This window comes from Rattus norvegicus, chromosome 3 (genome assembly GCF_036323735.1).
Source record: "Rattus norvegicus strain BN/NHsdMcwi chromosome 3, GRCr8, whole genome shotgun sequence".
NCBI lineage: Eukaryota > Metazoa > Chordata > Mammalia > Rodentia > Muridae > Rattus > Rattus norvegicus.
In genome coordinates this window covers 40,324,627-40,347,557 of record NC_086021.1, presented here as the reverse complement: position 1 = coordinate 40,347,557, position 22,931 = coordinate 40,324,627, and the positions used below count along the sequence as shown (strand labels likewise).

The 22,931-nt window shown below is 39.0% G+C and overlaps 1 protein-coding gene across 1 annotated transcript; it reads right to left on the bottom strand.

Moving 5' to 3' along the window:
• Positions 1–3,156: 3,156 nt before the first annotated feature.
• Positions 3,157–4,095, bottom strand: Or1j13 (olfactory receptor family 1 subfamily J member 13). Its single transcript, NM_001000829.1, has one exon. The coding sequence runs from the start codon at positions 4,093–4,095 to the stop codon at positions 3,157–3,159; it is 939 nt and encodes a 312-aa protein (NP_001000829.1).
• Between the last annotated feature and the right edge of the window lie 18,836 nt (positions 4,096–22,931).

The window sequence follows — 22,931 nt, the reverse complement described above, 5'->3', positions numbered from 1 at the left end:
GGGTTATAGTTAAGTGATTGAATGAACCTAGGAAAAGACTTAGAACATCAGACTTTTAATATTGTTGAGGCTGCTGTACCATGTGGTCTTTTCAAGTTGGACTAAATATATTTTGCATTATGCTATGGTTATGTATGGCCCTCCAAGTCTCATAAGTTTGAACAATCCTATGAGGGGCCAGGGACTGGAATGTGATGGTTTGAATATGCTTGGCCCAGGAGGTGGCACTATTAGGAGGTATGCCTTCTTGGATGTGACCTTTTTAGAAGAACTGTGTCATTGTGTGCATGGGCTTTAGAACTCACATCCTACCTCCTGGGAAGTCAGTCTTCTTCTGTTTGGCTTCAGAACAAAACGTAGAGCTCTCAGTTCCTCCTACATGATGCCTGCCTGGATGCTGGCATACTCCAGCCTTAATAATAATGGACTGACCCTTTGAACCTGCAAACCAGCCCCAATTAAATGTTGTCCTTATAGTAGTTGCCTCAGTCATGTTGTCTGTCCACAGCAGTAAAACCCTAACTGAGACAAGGGGAAAGGGAGAAAAAGCCCAGAAGGCACAAAGACTGAATGGAATAATGCAGATGCTAGGGGTTGGAGGTGGGGGAACCTCTAGAAAATCCCACATACTTGGGATGACAGAGGCTCACAGGACTCAATGGGGTGACCTTAGGTGAAATGCTCAACAGTGAGGAGATGGATCCTGAAGAGCACACCTCCAGGAGTTAGACAGGACCCCCAGTGATGGGATAGGCTTACCAGCTCACCTTCAAATTTTTTTGAACCAGAATTGTTCCTGTCTAAAAGAAATGCAGGGACAAAAATGGATGTGAGACTAAAGGAAAGGCCATCCAGTAACTGGCCCATTTGGGGATCCATCACATTGGTGGGCCCCAAATCCTAACACCATATTGATGCTATGTTGTGCTTGCAGACAGGAGCCTAGCATGACTGTCCTCAGAGGGGACTCTGAAGGGCTGTACCAGCAGGTGACTGACACAGATCCAGATATATACAGTCAACCATTGGTCTGAGATTGGGGAACCCTATGAAAGAGTTAAAGGAAGGATTGAAGGAACTGAAGGAGGTGGCAACCCTGTATGAAGACCAATGCTGTTGACTAACATGGACCCCTGGAAATTCCCAGAGACTAATCTAGCATCCAAAGAGCATAAAGGGGCTGGTTCATGGCCCTTAACGCATATGTAGCAGAGGACTGCTTTGTGTGACCTCAGTAGTAAAGGATATGCCTAATTACATAGAGAATTGATGCCCCAGGGAAAGGGAATGCCTGGGGGGAAACACGCTCTAAGAGGTGAAGTGGTAGGGGAATTGGGAGGGACAAATTTTTGGATGTAAATAAATAAAGTAATTAAGAAAATAAACTATTCCTACTTAACTAAGTGTGTGTGTGTGTGTTTGTAAAATCCAAATGTACGTCAACAACACTGAAAGATTTCTTCTATTTAAGTCTAGAAATTAATGATTATTTTCCATATTATTATTAAAATGCTATGAGTATATGAATGTGAACACATAAATATAAAATACAGCACACATATCCAACCTATGTATAGCTTCTGTCACTTACCTACTTATTTACTATTTCTAACACTGTGTAACAGCTAAATAAAATGTCTAATAAGCATGTGAAATATTGCTTGTTTAAAAAATCAGAATTTTATCACAGTGTAGCTTAAGTTCTGCTAAATGTGGTTTGAGATGCATTTAAATAGCCATTAAACTCTGCTGTGCTTCTTTACAAATGTATCTGTCTTACAGCCAGCTAGTATTAAAAGTATCTCTGCATCAGCACAGGTTGATTCTCAGGGTGCAAAGGTGAAATCATTTCATGGGAAGTAACAATTTGTAGTTGAGCAAATAACTTTCTTTATCCTTTTCATAATAAAATTTATGTGGATTAAACTGCTCTGCATTTGACTTCTGAATATCTACATAACTATATTTCATCATCCACACAGTAAAGCAGAGCCTTCTGCTTAGGATGTAAAAAGTGCACAAAGCCACAGTGCCCCATAGAGACCCCTGCCAAAATCTTGCCACTACATACAATACTTCCCCTTACCAGGACCTTCATGTTCCCCACAGAGCTTATTTTTATCATTGCTTTTATCTATTACAGGGAACAGTATATTTTCATTTTAGTTAGTAACCAGAACCAAGCACTTGTCAAAAAAAATGAATTGAGTACAATTGAGTATACGTATGCAAACAATAAAACTTTGATAAAAATGGATAAGATTACAAATAAAATAAGAAAAACAGATGGACATAGGTTGGTCAGTAAGTGCCAAATTACACTAAGAAAAATTGGTGTTTTCACATGTTTCACTGTGCAGTGATATATATTATTTATTACTATATATCATTACACTTAAGACTACAATAAAGAATTTCATGCTAAATAAGTCATGTTAAATATTTGAGTAAATTACTATGCTTTTTTGATGTGAATTTTATGAACTATTCACATGTATCAAAACAGCTCACCATATCCAATAAATATCTGCTACTTTTGGGTGTCAACTACAAAAACTAAAAACAAAAAGTAACAGGCAAAAAAGATGGCTCAGCGATTAAGAGAACTGAACCCAAATTTGAATTCAAGCACCTATGTAGTGGATCACAACCATCTTTAAGCCAAATCCTAGAGGATCTGATACCCTCTAATGGCCTTTGCAGGCATTAGGCATAAACATGATACACAGACACACATGTATGTGAAATACCAATACACAAAAAGGTACAATAAAATTAATAAATGTTAATAGTTGCTGCCAAAAACTCAGAATATGTATAAAATAAAACATTAATGTAAAAAATTAAGGCAATAAATACTCTGTCATCTTCAGAGAGGAGGAAGATCTTTGCTATGAAAGCTAGGAACCTATCTAACAAAAAGGAAATGGTAATGACTATATAAATAATTAAAATGTTACAAAAAAATAGGTAGGTTTGTGATAAACCTTCCAAAGACATTGAATGTCAGCAAGATAGTTAAATAGAGGAGAAAACTGTTCAAAGAGAAGTCGGTGAGGGAAAAGAAACCTCACAAAGATTCCCTGAAAGAGATCAAAGGATGAATGGCAGAAGAAGAAAAGGAAGAAGGGATGCTAACAGTGAAGATCACAATCATCACTGTGAACACAGTCTCCTGCTGAGGATATTTTTCAATGCTCCTTTTATATCCCGATTCCTCAGACTATAGATAAAGGGATTCACCATGGGTGTGACCAGGCTATATATCACAGCCACAATGACATCCTTGTCATTAGTGTTATTAGATGAGGGAACTAGATATAGCCCAATAATGGCTCCATAGTACAGACAAACCACAGAAAGGTGAGAGCCACATGTGGACAAGGCTTTGCAGATTCCCTTGATGGAAGGAGTTCTCAGAATGGTGACACCAATTCGGCCATAAGAGACCAGGATGCATATGAATGGCAGGGTAATGACTAGAGTACCTAAAGGAAGGATGACCATCTCATTGACAGTCGTGTCTGAGCTGGACAGGTTCAATAAGGCAGAGGGTTCACAAAAGTAGTGGGGGATGATATTATTTCTAAAATGAGATAGGCGAGCCAAGAGAAGGGTGTGCACAAGTGCATTGGCAGAGGATAAGGCCCAGGACACAACTACTAAAAGGACACGTAGGTTTTGACTCATGATGGTGGTATAGTGAAGCGGGTGGCAGATTGCCACATATCTGTCATATGCCATGGAAGTCAGAAGAAAGCTGTCAAGATCAGTAAAAGTTGAAAAAAAATATACCTGGGAAACACAACCAGCATATGAGATAGACTGACTGTGTGTTAGCATATTCATGAGCATCTTTGGAGCTGTGACTGATGAGAATGAGATGTCTGTGAAGGCCAAGTGACTAAGGAAGAAGTACATGGGAGTGTGGAGGTGAGAGTCCAGCCTGATGAGCAGGATGATGAGCAGGTTCCCCAGCACAGTTGTCAGGTACATGGTCAGGAACAGGGCAGAGTACACAGCTTGGTCTTCTGCTCGAATGGGGAGCCCTAGGAGGATAAACTCAGACACTGTGCTCTCATTATCCATCCTCATCCTCTTCCTCTTTTGCTGTGAGTGAAAGGAAAAATGGGAAAGAAAGAGAAGTGGTTTAGACTTCTTCAATGTGGGAATTTGACGAATCACCGGTACTGAAATTAACACTAGTTTGAACCATTTAGTATGTGTGTTTTAACACTAACATGATGATTTTTGTGGCACTAATGGGCTGTGATAGTTTGGAAAGAGACATAATTGAACCAACCTTGAAATCAACTGACTGTCTCTTAGAGGGGAGCAATATAACATCTGGAAAATTATGACATTTACTTCCAGATCAAGGCACCTGAACTACACCAAGACAAGTTTAGATTAAGGATTTAGTATGCAAATTGGTACCAGCCAATATAAAATCAATAGAGTTCAATGATTTGTTGATCATTTTTAACATTTCTTGAATGCACTTACCTCAGGCTTTCTTTCCATGAGCTGAAAACAGATAGTGGAACTCAGGGAACATCTTTGCATCTGAAAAAAAAACAGGACTTGAGGAATTAGTGGAAAAAACATGTGCAGATGGTCAAAGCATTAAGTACATGAGTCTAAGCCAACATTATAAGTAGCAATTGCAGCTTATAAGCAGCTGATATTACAATTTCTCAGTGAATCAGATCACTTTTCCGTACTCTTCCTAGGCTGCATAAAATGACCTTGATTCCATTTGAATATCTTCAGTTCCAAAGTAAAGATCTCATGCAAGTACACAGAACACCTGGAAATAGTTGACTTTCCCACCAGTTCTTAGTTCAGCCAAGTAAATTCTTTGTGTTGTTCTAACAAAAGCAAATGTTACCTTCTTCATTCTTAACATAGGTTTTTATGTTGAAAACAGTTACTTTTGGTGCATTTCCTACATGTTTTCTCTGTTGATATACTGACACTCCTCTTTTTCATTTAATCATCCCTATTTGTGTGAGCAATCACTAAACAATACAAAAGGGACCATGATAAAATTAGAGTTGATATCCTAATTAGAGTGGATATCAACTTGTTCAGTTTCTCACTCTTTTCATGCTTTAAAGACCATCTTTAAAGTGCCTATATATAATGCATCTCACTCTGTATATAAAAAAACTCAGTCAAAGTGACATTGCCTTCAATTAATTACAATTCATTACTTGTTCATTTCTCTGTAGTAATGATTACTTTATCATGATGAAATGTAAATTATTTGTCTATATGTGGGTAGACTCTTTCTAATACTTTGGTATTTTGAGCATTATGACAATAAGCAATATTATCTTATGTCTTTTATGTACTATATACGATTTATTGAGAAATTAGTTTAGGGCTTCTATGGTTTTCAGGATATGTCAAGTTATAAGAGGTCGAAGTGATAAAGAACCTGAATATGTTCAATGAATAGCTTGTAGTGGAAAAACGCACATAGAAAAGTTATAAAAATGGATCTTTAGACAAGTGTTTGGAAGGAGAGAGGTAGGGGCTTTGACAGTCAAGGAAAACCCAGGGTAATTGCCAATCACAGAAATGTAAAGGCTGGAGAATATGTGAAGAGCAGGCAGATATAACGTCTAACTTGCTGTGATAAATGTCTTCCATCTATTCAAGAACAGAAATATCCACGAAAATGAAATGACCTAAGATAGTAAAAGGCTTGCTGGCCATCAGTTAGAAAACAGACTTGAGAACCTAAGAACACTAACCATAATGTGAACATCAGCAGCTATTTAGAGGCACGGAGATATGGGGGGAAGTTGGAAAAAAACAGAGCAGAAATTGTGTGTTAAAGTTAAATGTGGGCAAAGATGATTTTCCTTCCACATATGTTTCAAAAATAGATAATTTTTAATTAATAATAATTAATAATTTAAGAAAAAAATTCTATGGAGAGGTTTTTTGGAAGGTGTGCCTTTATCTCAAAGTTTGGGCAGGTTAGCAGTGCAAGGTAAATGACTCTACATGGAACTGGTTGCTACTTGATGATGTGATCTTTAATATTTGAACTACATGCTGTACAGAGAGACAGACAATGAGAAAGAGAAATAGAGAAGAAACAGATAAACAGAAGAACAGAGAGACACAGAGACCCAAACATATGCACTGGTACTGGATAATGAATATTCTATTCCTGATCTGACAGGCTAACTTAGATGATATGCACACATACCTTTACACAAAAAATTACAGGAAAGCTCTTGCATTTCTCTCAAGAAGAAAGATAATATGAGGAAACATCTGAAACAGTCATGCAACAAACACAATAGTGATCAGTTCAGAATCAGATATTATAGATACATAAATATTCACATTGCCTATATCATGGGTAGTTTATGTGAGCTCCAATTATGAGTATTATGTAGAGAATCTAGTGTATAATCTCTGTCCCCAGATCCAAATTAGAGTCATACAGGATAAAATTACTTTGTTTTCATTAACTCCCATAGGGAAAGAACTTTTTAGAAGTGGGCATGAGAGTTCCTTCACCCTTGAGAAATAACAGTAGCAACCATAACAAGACTTCTCATCATTTTACACTGTTGAAATATATCTATGAATAATTGACATTTAATGACAAAATGAACTCATAAAGACACAAAGAATTGAAAACAGATTCTCATATATTTGGGGGATAATAATTGTGAATGGGCTTATTAACACAGCTAAAGTTGGCCAATTTCAATTATAAAAGAGAAAGAGTGTGGAAATATCTGTAGAGTTCTTCCATTATCTATCAAGAAATTTCCTCTTGAATATTCTAATTGAACAATTTGATCTACATTAGGTGGTAATCTTAGCCACTTCTAACAAATAAATAGTCTGGTATCATTTATCATTAAAAAAATACATTTCTAAAAGCCAAGCATTGCAGTATCAAATTTACTCCCAATGACATTTTCACATGTACAAGTAAATTCAAATTAAAGTTTCTATCAACTTTGTTCATAAGAGTAGAAAAAAGTTAAACAATAAATCAATTAGATGTTTTTACATAAGGAAAAATCCAGATCAAATGTTATGGCAAAAAAAATAGAAAAAAAGCCATGGGAATGGAAAAATATGTCCTTTACCAGTATGAAAAAACATAAAAATAGTTCTTTATATTTATGTACATCATAAGCACTGAATGTTAAATTCTGCTCTATACAAATTTAAATGTGAAATCCCTAACAACAAATATAGTTATATTTGAAAATTCTGCTTATAATGTACTAATAAAGAAAGAATATAATTATGACACATCACAAATTCAATGATAGTAGTGTTTCTCTTAGAAAAGATACCGGGACCCTCCCTCCCAGGCCTCCAAATAAGGACATAGCAAACAGAAAGAAGTCAGTACTTAGTAAGATTCTGACAGGATTGCACCATCAGACCACAACAAAAAGAAAACATTGTCAGTCCTTTGATTTTGAACTTCTAGATTCTAGAACAGTGGGAAAATATATTCCCATTAGGCCACTCTGTGGCAAATTGTTGTGGCAATGCATGGAACTTAAGTAATGTAAATGTATCTACAAATAGAAATTATGAACAGGGATTCTCTGCTCTACTGGATACTTCTCAGGCTGATAGAAGCCCAGATAGGTTGTTCATCACCCCCCAAACTTCTCCAATCTCTATCTCAATGTCTTCTACTCTATCCCCACTTCTGTTTATTTCTATTTTCTGTGCCCCAGTCTCAAACAGGAGCATAGGCTACCTGCTATACCAAAGACCTGACACACTGGGAGAAGTAAAGACAGACTGACTACACCCCAAACTCCCCTGCTCTCAGTCTTTGTGTATTCTATTCCCAATGCCTCATCCTCCTATTCACCTTACCCTAGCACCCAACTGGGCAAAGATTTCCTGCTACATTAGACCCAAACCTAGGGCAGAGATTCCCAGATTTACTAGAGACCTCAAAAATTGGGAAGAACCAGGTAGGCTGTTTTCTTGCAAAACTTTCCCACTATCTCACTATCTCAATATCCTCTCCACCTTTATCCTGAGTCCTGTGCCCTCCTACTTGTGCTCCAGCCCCAACAAGGACAAAGACTCCACTCTCTACTAAAGACCAGGGAAACTGTGAGGAGTCCAAGTAGGCTATATGACAGACAAATTTTCCCACTCTGTCTCTCCTTAACTTATTGCAGTTTGCCTACCCTTCTACTTGCCACACTTCAACCTCAACTGGGCAGAGACTCTCTGCTATACCAAAGACCAACCATTCCCACTAGAGGCCTTACAAACTTACAGAAGTCCAGGTAGGCTGCCTATGTGCCAAACTCCCCTTCATCTTACTATTTCAGCCTCTCTCCCCATATCCAGCAGTACCATGAAACCCTTCTAATTGCTATGCCTCAGCTACAAAAAAGGGCAGAGACTCTCTAGTCTGCCAAAAACCAAACAGATTAGAAATCCAGGTATGTTACTTTCTGTCCAAACTCCTCATTCTCTCACTATCTTAGCATAACCCCTAAACTTATTGCCATTCCAGAGCCCTCCTAATTGCCTTTCCCAGCTTCAAATTTGGATGCACAATTTCCACTCTACTTGAAAGCACACAGACTTGGAGACTCCAAGGCAACACAAACCAGAAGACCAGATAGGAAACCAATGTACAAGACAACCAACCAACAAAGAAAACCTCAAAAATCAGAACCCATATCTTTACTTATAAAAACCCAGATTTCTAAATGTGAGATTAAAAAACCAAGAAACAGAGGATGCATAAAGTCACCATCAGAACCCACCTGTAATACTACAAGCAAGTCCTGACTATTCCAACATAACAGAAGCACAAGAAAAAAATTTTTAAAACCCACTTTATGAAGATGATTGAGGTTTATAAAGAGAAAAAATCTTAAGGAACTTCAGGAAAACACAAACAAACAATAGGAGGAAATGGTTAAATCCACTTTTAAAAGCTAACAACAATAACACCAAAAAAATAGTTGAAGGAAGGGAATAAAACTTTTCAAGACCAGAAATTGGAAATAGAAGCAATAAAAAAAACACAAACTGAGGAAGCACTGGAGATGGCAATCCTGGGTAAGAAAGGAGGAAATCCAAACTCAAGCATCACCAACAGAATACAATAGATGGAAGAAAGAATATCAGGCATTGACGATACAACAGAAGAAATACATACATCAATCAAAGAAAATGGTAAGTCTAAAAATTTCCTGTCACGGGAAGAGAGAGGCAAAGATTAAAACAGAGACTGACGTAACACTCATTCAGAGCCTGCCCCACATGTGGCCCATACATATACAGCCACCCAATTAGACAAGATGGATGAAGCAAAGAAGTGCAGACCGACAGGAGCCGGATGTAGATCGCTCCTGAGAGACACAGCCAGAATACAGCAAATACAGAGGCGAATGCCAGCAGCAAACCACTGAACTGAGAATAGGTCCCCCGTTGAAGGAATCAGAGAAAGAACTGGAAGAGCTTGAAGGGGCTCGAGACCCCAAAAGTACAACAATGTCAAGCAACCAGAGCTTCCAGGGACTAAGCCACTACCTAAAGACTATACATGGACTGACCCTGGACTCTGACCTCATAGGTAGCAATGAATATCCTAGTAAGAGTACCAGTGGAAGGGGAAGTCCTGGGTCCTGCTAAGACTGAACCCCCAGTGAACTAGACTATGGGGGGAGGGCGGCAATGGGGGGAGGGTTGGGAGGGGAATACCCATAAGGAAGGGGAGGGGGGAGGGGGGGAGGGGGAGGGGGATTTTTGCCCGGAAACCGGGAAAGGGAATAACACTCGAAATGTATATAAGAAATACTCAAGTTAATAAAAAAAGAAAAGAAAAGAAAAAAAAAGTTCCTGTCACAAAACATCCAGGAGTTCTGAGACACTATAAAAAAACCAAGCCTAAGAATAATAGGAATAGAAGGAAAAGAAGATGTACATCTCAAAAGTTTAGTTGTGTGTGTGTGTGTGTGTGTGTGTGTGTGTGTGTGTGTGTGTGTACCTGCAAAGTTCTTTGGGGCACCCCCAGCTGCCCTGAGCAGTCTGTTATCCTACATTCTCTCATTATCTCTCCATCCACCTTCATCAGAACTGCGGATCCTATAGCATAAGCATTAGCTTCCCTTCTTTCACCAATCTCTGTTTTCTGAGCCCTCTGGATCACCTGCTATCCTTGAGGAACCCCCAATTTTGTGGGTATGTTGTAACCCTATTGTTCCATCAGGGTACCCTCTTGGTCACAGGGGGCAGTCTTTCCAAGCTCTATATCCCCACTGGTGTGAGTCACATCTAAGGATGCCTTCACTGATTCTTGGGCACCTCTCCTCTGACAGGTCTCTTTCTGGAGAAACTGCCTTCATTCCCGAACTCCCTGTTACTTGAAGATTTCCATTCATTCTCTTAGTCATCCTCCATGACCCTTCCCACAATCAATTAACATCCCTCTCACTTCCTAATTCCAGTCTCTCCAATTTTCCTCCCTCTACCTTCCATGGCCATTCCATTCCCACTTCTATGTGAAAATAATGTAACTTTGCTTATGCCCTCCTTCCTGTCCAGCTGCCCTGGGCTTCTGGAATACAGAATGAGTATCCTATATTTATGAATAATATGCACTTATATGTGAATACATACAATGTATGTCCTTCTGGGACTGGGTTATCTCACTCAGGATGATATTCTCAAGATTCATCCATTTACCTGCAAAATTCATGATCTCCTTATTTTTCACAGCTGAATACTATTACACTATGTAGATATACCACATTTTCTTTATCCATTTTTCAGCTGAGGAACATCTAGGCTTTTTTTTCAGTTTCTGGCTATTACAAATAAAGCTGCTATGAATGTAACTGAGCAAGTGTCTTTGTGGTATAGTAGAGCATCTTTTGGGTATATACCCAGGAGTGGAATAGCTGGGTCATGAGGTAGAAATAGCCCCAAGTTGCGGACAAACTACCTTATTAAGTTCCAAAGTGGTTCTACAAGTTTGCACTCTAAGCAGCAATGGAAGATTTTATTCTCCTTGCTTCACATCCTTGACAGTATGTACTATCTCTTGAGGGTTTGACCTTAGCCATTCTGAAGGGTGTAAGGTAAGATCTTGAAGTCATTTTGATTTGCTTTTCTGTTGCTAAATACTTCAAGCATTTCTTTAAGTACCTCTTGTCATTCGAGATTCCTCTGTTGAGAATTCTCTATTTAGCTCTGTGTCCATCCTATTTTTAATTGGGTTATTTGGGTTGTTTGTTTCTATACTTGAAGACACAACTATACAACTCTTGGGCATATACCCAAAAGATACCCCACCATTCCACAGGGGCACACTGTGTTCATAGTGGTCATACTTGTGATAACCAGAAACTGGAAACAACCCAGATGTCCCATAATGAAAGAATGGACAGAGACAATAGAGTTCATTTACACAATTAAATACTATTCAGCTATTAATAATGAGAACATCATAAGCTTTTCAGGCAAATGAATGGAAATATCTTCAAAAGTAAGGTAAATCAGATCCAAAAAGACATGCATGGTATGCACTCACTAATAAGTGAATATTGGCCAAAAAAGTACAGAATACCCAGGATACAATTCACAGAATTCAAGAAAGTTAACAAGCCAAAGGGCCCAAGTGAGGATTCCTCAATCCAACTTGGGAGGGCAAAGAAAGTAATCACAGGGACCAGTGGGAGGAAGAGAATTGGGTGGAAACGGGGGGAGGGAGGGAAAAGGGGGCACATGGCCAGGTATGGAAGCAGAGAACAGGAGTGAAGACTTGAGGGCCAGCAGGGAAAATAATGGCAACCTTGGGAAGTAGGAGGTGGGGGGACCCTCCAGAATGTACCAGAGGCCTGGGAGGTTACAGATGCTTAGAACTTAAAGGGGGGACCTTAGATAAAATGCCCAACAGTGGGGAGAGGGAATTTGGAGTGTCCATTTCTCAGAGAAAGACAGAACACCAAGCAATGGGGTTGCCATCCCACAGTCAAAAATTCTGACCCAGAATTGTCCCTGCCTAAGAGAACTGCAGGAACAAAAATAGTAAAGAGACTGAGGTAAACAGGGTTCAGTGAACAGTCCAGGTTGGGATCCAGCTCAAGGGGGACTTAAACTGTGTACAGGGTGATAAGAATGAATTGGTTCGCATTTTTCTACATGCTGACCTCTAGTTGAACCTGCACCAATTGTTGAAAATGCTATAATTTTTCCATTAGATGGTTTTGGTAGCTTTGTCAAAAATCAAGTAACCATAGGTGTGTGGGTTGATTTCTCGGTCTTCAATTCTATTCCACTGATCTATCTGCCTGTCTCTGTACCAATACCATACTGTTTTTATCATGATAGCTCTGTAATACTGCTTGAGGTCAGGGATGGTGGTTTCCCCAGTTCTTTTATTGTTGACATTAGCTTTAGATATCCTGGGGTTTTGGAATTCCAAATGAATTTGCAAATTGTTCTCTATAACTCTATGAAGAATTGTATTGGAATTTTGATGGGATAGTACTGAATCTGTAGATTGCTTTTGGCAAGATGACCATTTTTACTATATTAATCTTGCCAATTCATGACCATGGGAGATCTTTCCATCTTCTGAGATCTTCTTCAATTTCTTTCTTCAGAGACTTGAAGTTCTTATCATACAGATCTTTCACTTGCTTGCTTAAAGTCAAACTAAGGTATTTTGTATTATTTGGAACTATTATGAAGGGTGTTCTTTCCATAATTTTTTCTCAGCCTGTTTGTCCTTTGAGTAGAGGAAGGCTACTGATTTGTTTGAGTTAATTTTGAGCCAATTTGCTGAAGTTGTTTATCAGAATTAGTAGTTCTCTGGTGGAATTTATGGGGTCACTTAAGTATACCATCCTATCATCTGCACATAGTGATATTTTGACTTCTTCATTTCCAATTTGTATCCCTTTGACCTTTTGTTGTCTGATTGCTCTGTAGGACTTTGAGAACTAGATTAGATAAGTAGGCAGACAGTGGTCAGCCTTGTCTAGTCCATGATTTTAGTTTAATTAATTCAAGTTTCTCTCCATTTAGTATAATGTTAGCTACTGAATGGCTGTATATGCCTTTTACTATGTTTAGGTATGGGACTTGAATTCCTGTTCTTATCAAGACTTTTATCATGAAGATTTGATGAATTTTGTCAAGTGCTTTCTCAGCATCTAATGAAATGATCATGTGGTTTTTAATGTTTGAGTTTGTTTATAATAGTGGATCATGTTGATGGATTTCCATATATTGAACCGTCCTTGCATACCTGGGATGAAGCCTACTTTATCATGATTGATAATCATTTTGATGTGTTATTGGATTCCGTTTGCAAGAATTTCTTGAGTATTTTTATGTCAATATTCATAAGGTAAATTGGTTTGAAGTTCTCTTTCTTTGTTGGGTCTTTGTGTGGTTTAGGTATAAGAGTAATTGTGGCTTTATAGAAGGAATTCGGTAGTGCTCCACATGTTTCTATTTTGTGGAATAGTTTAGACAGTATTGGTATGAGGTCTTCTATGAAGGTCTGATAGAATTCTGCACTGAACCCATCTGGTTCTGGGCTCTTTTTGATTGGGAGACTTTTAATGGCTGCTTCTTTTCTTTAGGAGTTATGGGGTTATTTAGGTGGTCTATCTGTTCCTGATTTAACTTTGGTACCTGATATTTGTCTAGAAAATTGTCCATTTCCTCCAGATTTTCAAGTTTTGTTGAATATAGGCTTTTGTAGTAGGATCTGATAATTTTTTGAATTTCCTCAGATTTTGTTGTTATGTCTCCCTTTTCATTTCTGATTTTGATAATTTGGACACACTCTGTGCCCTCTGATTAGTCTGGCAAAGGGTTTATCTATCTTGTTGATTTTGTCAAAGAACCAGCTCTTGGTTTTTTTCATTCTTCGTTTAGTCCTTTTGTTTCTATTTGGTTGATTTCAGCCCTGAGTTTGGTTATTTCCTGCCTTCTACTCTTCTTGGGTATATTTGCTTCTTTTTGTTCTAGAGCTTTTAGGTGTGCTTTACCTTCATTTTCATTAAATTCTAAGAAGTCTTTAATTTCTTTCTTTATTTCTTCCTTGACCAAGTTATCATTGAGTAGAGCATTGTTCAACATCCATGTATATGTGGGAGTTCTTTCCTTATTCTTGTTATTGAAGACCAGCCTTAGTCGATGGTGATCTGAAGACCAGCCTTAGTCGATGGTGATCTGAGAGGATGCATGGGATAACTTCTATCTTCCTGTATCTGTTCAGGCTTGTTTTGTGACCAATTATATGGTTAGTGTTGGAGAAGGTACAATGAGGTGCTGAGAAGAAGGTATATCCTTTTGTTTTAGGGTGGAATATTCTATAAATATCTGTTAAGTCAATTTGGTTCATAACTTCTGTTAGTTCCTCTATGTCTCTGTTTAATTCCTGTTTCCATGATCTCTCCATTGATGAGAGTAGGGTGTTAAAGTCTCCCACTATTATTTGTGAAGTGCAATGTGAAAAAACTCAAGAAGTTAGACTCTAGGAGTCAAATAACCAGATTATAAAATGGGGTACAGAGCTAAACAAAGTATTCACAGCTGGAGAATATTGAATGGCTGAGAAGCTCCTAAAGAAATATTCAACATTCTTAGTCATCAGGGAAATGTAAATCAAAACAACACTAAGATTCCACCTCACACAAGTCAGAATGGCTAAGATAAAAATCTCAGGCGACAGCAAAAGCTGGCGAATATGTGGAGAAAGAGGAAAACTCCTCCATTGTTGATGGAATTGCAAATTGGTACAACCTCTATGGAAATCAGTCTGGAGGGTCCTCAGAAAATTGGACATTGCACTACCTGAGGACCCAGCTATTCCTCTCCTGGGTATACCCAAAAGATGCTCCAACATACAACAAAGACACATGCTCCACTATGTTCGTAGCAGCCTCATTTATAATATCCAGAAGCTGGAAAGAACTCAGATGCCCTTCAACAGAGGAATGGATACAGAAAATGTGGTACACTTACACAATGGAATACTGCTTAGCTATCAAAAACAAGGACTTCATGAAATTCATAGGCAAATGGATTGAACTAGAAAATATAATCCTAAGTGAGGTAACCCAATCACAGAAAAACACACATGGTATGCACTCACTGATAAGTGGATATTAGCCCAAAAGCTCGAATTACCCAAGATACAAAGTATGGACCACATGAACCTCAAGAAGGATGACCAAAATATGGATGCTTTACTTCTTCTTAAAGAGGGGAACAAAAATATCCATAGGAGGGGGTAGGGAGGCAAAGTTTAGGTCAGAGACTAATGTAATGGCCATTCAGGGGCTGCCTCACATGTGGCCCATATATATGCAGCCACCAAACTAGATAAGATGGATGAAGCTAAGAAGTGCATGCTGACAGGAACCGGATATAATCTCTCCTGAGAGACACGGCCAGAACATGTCAAATACAGAGGCGAATGCTAGCAGAAAACCACTGAACTAGAATAGGACCCCGTTGGGGAGAATTAGAGAAAGGATTGAAAGAGCTGAAGGGGTTTGCAACCCCATAAGAACAATGCCAACCAACCAGAGCTTCCAGGGACTAAACCATTACCCAAAGACTATACATGGACCCTGGGCTCCAACTACATATGTAGTAGTGAATAACTTTGTTGAGTTACCAGTGGAAGGGGAAGCCCTTGGTCCTGCCAAGGCTAGATCCCCAGTGTAGGGGATTGTTGGGAGGCAGTAATGGGGAATGGATGGGGAGGGGAACACTCATAGGCAGGGAGAGGGAGGGCTTTGGGGGCTGATGGACAGGAAACCAGGAAAGGGAATACCATTTGAAATGTAAATAAGAAATACCCAATTTAATAAAAATGGAAAAAAGAAACAGAAAAAATACCCAATTTTTAAAAAAATCGATAAATAAATAAATTAATTAGTTAATTAATTAAAACAAATGGAAAAAGAAAACACTGACTGCCCTCTATCTGCAGGGGTATGAGAATATGTGGTCATGGAATCAGAGAATCGATAGAAAAAAAAAAAGACTTTCGAACAAAATAAGTCCACTTCATAGAGGGCTTTAATGCAATATTTTGTCAGACTTACAAAGAAGACCAATATCAATACTCCTGAAATTAGTCAACAAAATAGAGACAGAAGTAACACTTTGAAATTCATGTTATGAGATTACATTCCCTTTGATACCAAAGCATACAAAGTGTGGAAATAGGAAAAGAATTTATGACAATTTCCCTCATGAAGATGGATGTAAAAATATTCAATGAAATAGCCACAAATTGAATTCAAGGACACATCACAAAGATCACCCACTATGACCAAGTAGGCCTAATCTCAGAGATGAAGGAATGGTTCAAAACATAAAAACTGTTAACATCTTCCACTATATTAACAAACTGAAAGGAAAAAATACTTATGATCTTTCCATTTGATGCTGACAATGCCTGTAACAAAATCCAACACTCCTTCATGATAAAAGTCTTGGAGAGATCAGAGATAAAAGGGACAAACCTAAACTTAATAAAAGCAATTTACATTAAGCTGATAGCCAGCATCAAATTAAGTGCAACTAAAGATCAAGGTATACAAATTGGAAAAGAAAAAGTCAAGGTACTAGCTATTTGAAGATGATATAATAATATACATAAGCAACCCCAAAAATTCTACCAGGGAACTCCTACACCTCATAAGCACATTCATCAATGTGGCTAGATACAAGATTAACTCAAAAAAAAATCAGTAACCCTCCTATATTGAAGTGACAAAGTGAAAATAAAATCAGGGAAATGAGCTGGGTAATGGTGGCACATGCCCAGAACACTTGAGAGCAGATGTAGGTGGGCCTCTTTGAGTTTGCCAAGACTACACAGAGAAACTCTGTCTTGAGGTACAAACAACCCCTCCTCCTAGCCCTCCTCCTCCCATTCTCCCCTCCCCCATTCATGCTCTTTCCTGATTTCTCTCTTTCTCCCCCCTCCCCATTTTCTTCATCCTTATGGCAATAAACTTGCCTTTATGTATTTCAATATGGCTTGAGTTGGCTCATTTAACCTGAGGAGAAATAATTTATCAAGAAACATCTTACAAGGAGAAAAGTTCTGATGTCCTCGAAGTTCCACCTCCTCTCATTTGTACCATTGGCTGGTGAGGAGACCTTGAGCACTGTGGAATCATGGAAACATGGAATTTGAGAGGCATTTCAGAGTTTAATCAGAACAATTTGTGTAATCCTGAGTTTGGGAATAATCGACAAAACCCAATGTATGTTCAGATGGATGTCATATTTCTCTCTTCTCCCAGAATGGATTTATTACCCACAGTGCCCCAGCATGACTCTGGATTGCCTTTTGTAGTTCCAGAAAAAGCTTTGCAGGTGTCTGCAGGAGAAAATGACCAGTAGTCCTACTCAGTTATGGATCAGGCATCCTATAATATTAATCTTCCAGAAGTAAGGAGATAAAAGGGGCAGGTATCAAACCTGAGGGTCACAACAGGAAATGATGAGAAGCCAGTATTACTTGGCATCTTCAACATAAGGTGCTCCTCTAACAGAATGTTGGCTTGTAGAAGAATGTACATAGATCCATATCCATCACTCTTCCCAAAATTCAAGCCCAAGTGACTCAAAAACTCTGACATAGAACCATATACACTAAACCTGACAGAAAAGAAGGTGCAGAAGAGCCATGAATCCATTGACACAGGAGAAAACTTCCTGAGCAGAATTCCAAAATATGTAAGAATAATTGATAAATGGAAAACATACACACACACACACACACACACACACACACACACACACACACACACACCTAACAATAATAAAGTATATGAGCCATGTAATTAAGAAGGGGTAAGTATGCCCATGGCAGGAGTCTGAAAAAGGGAGGGAAGTAAAAATTATGTAAATACAAACTTACATATAAAACTTTCAAAAGCAATTTTTAAAAAGAATGTGTTTCAATGGACTTATATAAACAAGAAAGATCAGGTATGAGTGTGCAACTTCATGGACTAGTGCATAGGAAATAGACTTATGTAACAAAAACTTAAATGAAGAAATAGTATCAAATATAATGACCCTTCTAGTGAGGTTTTATACACATAAACCATATTTTATTCTATTCTCATAATTTATATAATACATTTAGGTCAGAATAAAAATTGTATTCTCAGATTAATTCGTTATCAAGCAATATAATTAGGTAATAATGGGCTAGTTATTTGATTTAGGCAAATATATACCAAAACAAAACCTTTATGATCATCACAGGTAGGCTCCTAACACGCCATTACAGCCAATATCATCCAGAGGCAACTGCTAATGTCTTTTTTACAATGTGTTAATTCAACTCTGATGCTAACTCTACAAACAGCACAAAAGTTGCAACATTTGCAGTACATTAACTCAAATTCTACTAGTGGTAGAGCTACTGGTGCTGTAGTTAGCTCTATATTGATTCTGCCAGTAGCCTCATCTGTGGCTGGTAGCAAGCCATCAGTTCTCGATCTGTATCTAAGTGGAGTGCTGGTAATGAGCTAAAAGTCAATATGTCCCCAGCCCTGAACTAGCTTCTTGTTCTAGTGCTAACATCAAAACTGCAACTATAACTCCTGGTTCCACTACTGACAGTAGCTACAGAGCTATAAGTGACAGTTAAACTACATTTTTGACACCACTTATTCAAGAATTCTTCTTCCAGGGACAGAAAATGGCCAATCAAAATATGTGCCTTAAGGCACTTTCACTTAGTACAACCTAGACTGTCCTCTCTCACATACCTACCTTTGTCTGCTGCCTCTCTCACAGTGAACTCCAGATACTACAGGAGTGACAAGATAAAGTGAGCATGATGTATACTGTCTGAGACAAATGGGTTAAAACATATCAGAGCTGCCATTTCTTTCAGTCCAGTAATGTTTTGGAACCCAATGAAATGGCATAGATACTATCCTAGTAAGGAGCCCAAGATAGAGGACACTACAGAAATCATACTGATGATTACATCAGTCTGCACCCTGAAATTCCCTTCACTATTCCTCTTATGAAGGTTCCACAGGGTGCTGTGTTCCTGTGCATTCCAAGCAATAAATAGGACTTGATCATCCCTCCACCATACTTACTCTCTTTGTTCTGACATCAGGAACTGTAACCATCAAGCCTAAACTGACCTATTGCTTCCATTAGTTGGTTCCATGGATGACATATCCCTTCTGTAGCGAAGGTGATAGTATTCTCTTATTCCCTCTTCATTTGAGCATAAATTCCAGGAAAATAATGAACAATTCTGCTTGTCCTATTTTTCTGGTATGCTGAAACATGGTAGATAAAAATGTTGGAGTATGAGGCAGCAACTAAGCATGACTGGAGATTGTTCTCTTAGCCTTAACAAAGCAAGAGTATTTAACATACAGCTTATTCTTGGGATGACTGGAGTGGGTCTCCTCTTCTATTTAATAATGCCTCAACTAATAGCAATGACATGTTCCCTCATGCAGCTTGGCACTGTTGTTAAGTTCCATGCAGACTCTGTGGATAGTAACTCAACACACATGAGGAGATCTAGGTAAGAGACCACCATATCATTCTTCTCATCTGTATGTGGTCTTCTGAAGTTGTTTTTATTGAGGTTCCCTCTGGTTCCTAAATTCGGTACCAGAAGTTAATGTGTCTGCTTCTATGTTAGTAGTGCAGCTATGGTTAATATAGCTTGTAGAACCTTATGTTCAAGTGTATATTAACTGTACTGGGACAATGTAAAGAAGCACAGTTTCTGCAAACTACGTAAAATATACGGAAAACAAAAAAAATGCAGCATTTTACTGCCTAAGCTTACTAACACACCTTCAGATAATTCTCTTTTAATTATCTATTTTTATTTGTCTTTTCCATTAATTCATTTGCTTATTCATTTAATATCCTGCTCACTGCACACCCCCTTCTGGATTTCCTCACACTGTCACTTCCCCTTCCACTCCTGCAATTCTCCCTATCCCATTGTTCTCTCAGAGAGTGGAGACCCCGACTCCATATCCCCATCATATGAAATCAAGTTTCTGCAAGGCTCCCACTGCACTCAGCAAAAAGCCCAGCCAGGGAAACGGATTCTACATAGAGGCAACAGCTTTAAGAACATCCCCTGTTTCAGTTTCTAAGGGTACCACATGAAGAAGGAGGTGTACATCCACTGCATATTACAAAGGTGGGGGTCTAGGTTCAACTGGTGTATGTTCTTCAATTAGTGTTTCAGTTTCTGAGAGCCCTGAAGGACTCAGGTTAATTGACACTATTGGTCTTCCTGTGGAGTTCCTATCCATTTCTGGGCCTTCAATCCCTCCCTCGATGCCTCCATAAGAGTCCCAGTGCTATGTTCAATGTATGTTCAGTTAGCTGCTAGGTAGAGCCTCTCAGAGGACAGTCATTCTAGCCTCCTGTCTACAAGCATAACAAATGTTATAATTCATCATTTCAGGAATTGGTACTTGTCCATGGGATGTGTTTCAAATTGGACCACGTATTGTTTGGCCATCACCTCCATCTATGCTCCATCTTTATCTATGCTCCATCTTTTCACTACATTTCTTATAGACAGAGAAAATTTGGGGTCAATTTTTGTGGTGGATTGGTGTCCTTATCCATTCACTATGGTTCCTGCATGACTGGAGGAGGTGTCCTTTTCAGGTTTCATGTCAACACTGCTATGAGTCTCACCTACAGTCATGCCCAAAGACTCCTGAGAGTCTCCCTGACAGCAGGTCTCTGGCACATCCTGGATATTCATCCCATTCCTTTGTGTGACACATTTTCCTTTACTCTCCTGGTCCTCTGGCCTTCTCTCTTATCTCTCCCCACACCCAATTCTCTTTTCCTTTCCCTGTCCCACCCAGTTTTCTCCTTCCAACTGCCTCCTGTGACTGTTTAGTTTCCCCTTTAAATAAAATTCAAGCAACCTCATTTGGGCCTTCCTTCTTGTTTAACTTTTTTAGGTATGTGGAGTAGGGTATGGTTATCCTATATTTTATGGCTATTATCCAGTTATAAGCAAGTTCATGCCACCTATGTCTTTTGGGTCTGCATTACCTGATAAGGAATATTTTCAAGTTCCATCTATTTGCCTGAAAAATCCTTTTCATAGCCGAGTAGTATTCCATTAAGTAGATGTGCCACGTTTTCTTTATCCATTCCTACATTGAGGGACATCTAGGTTGATTCCAGTTTCTGGCTATTTGATTAAATCTGGTATGCACATAGTGCACCAAATGCCCTTATGGGATGGTGAGGCATCATTTAGGTATACGCACAGGAGTGATCTAGCTGAATACTCAGGTAAAAATATTTCCAAGTTTCTGAGAAACTGTCATACTAATTACCCCAGTAGTTGTAAAAATTTGCACTCCCACCAGTAATGGAGAGGTGTTCCTCACTCCCAGCATTCTTGCCAGGATGCCCCTTGAATTTTTATCTTAGCCATTCTTATGGGTGTAAGGTGAATCACAGAGATATTTTTATTTGCACTTCCCTGATGACAAGGAACATTTCTTTAAGTGCTTCTTGGCCATTCGATATTTCTCTGTTGAGTCCTCTGCTTAGCTGTATTCCCCATTTTTTGTTATTTATTTATTTTCATTTCAAATGTTATCTCCCTTCCCAGTTAAACCCTCTATCCACTCCCCCATCTCCCCTGCTTCTATAAATGTGCTCCCCCACTCACCCAACCTCTCCCACCTCACCTACTCTGGGCTTCCACAGGACCAAGGAGCTCCTCTCCATTTGATGTCAGATAAGGTAATCCTCTGCTACATATTCAGCTGGAGCCATGGGTACCTCCATGTGTACTCTTTGGTTGGTAGTTTAGTCCCTGGGAGCTTTGAAGAGTATGGCTGATTGATATCATTGTTCTTCTTATGGTGTTGCTATCCACTTCAGCACTTTCAGTACTTCCCCCTAACTCTTGCATTGAGGTTCCTGTGTTGGATTGATGATTCCATGAAGTAGCATCCATATTAGTCAGGTTTGGTACAGCCTTTTGGGGGACAGTTATACCAGGCTCCTCTCAGCAAGCACTTCTTGGCATCAAGGTAGTGTCTGGGTTTGGTGCTGAAGATGGGATGTATCTCTAGGTGGGGCAGTCTCTGGATAGCCTTTCCTTCAGTCTCTTCTCCACTCTTTTTACCTGAATTTCCTTTTGATAGGAGCAAATCCCGATTAATAGTTTTGAGATAGGTGAGTAGCCCCATCCCTCAAACTGGGACCATGCCTATCCACTGGATATGGTCTCTACAGGTTCTCTCTCCCCATTTGTTGGATTTTTGCTAATGTAATCCTTGTTGGGTCCTAGAAACCTCTTGCATCCCTGGCATCTGACACTTTCTAGTGACTACCTCCAGTTCCCCATCCCTCCACTGCTACAAACCTCCTTTCAATTTCACAACCTTTCATACTTCTCCTCCATATCCTCCCACAACTGATCCTGGCCCTCCACTCTCCTTCCCAGGTTCCTCCCTCCTGATACTTCTAACCTCTCATAATTATTTTTCTTCCCCTTTGTGAGAAGGAATGAAGCAACCACACATTGGTCTTCCTTCTTCATGTATAGAAATAATCCCATGCATCCTATCAGATTAAAACAGATTAAGGCTGGTCTTCAATAACAACAAAAATGACAGAAAGCCCACCTACACATGGAAGCTAAACAATGCTCTACTCAACAGTAACTTGGTCAAGGAAGAAATAAAGAAAGAAATTAAAAACTTTTTAGAATTTAATAAAGATAAAGGCATAACATACCAAAACTTATGGAATACAATAAAAGCAGCACTAAGAAGAAAATTCAAGGGGTTGGGGATTTAGCTCAGTGGTAGAGCGCTTGCCTAGCAAGCGCAAGGCCCTGGGTTCGGTCCCCAGCT

What these genes read in the sequence shown, in the direction of transcription:
- Or1j13 (NM_001000829.1), bottom strand. Translation starts at nt 4,095, where the DNA reads ATGAGGATGGATAATGAGAGCACAGTGTCTGAGTTTATCCTCCTAGGG.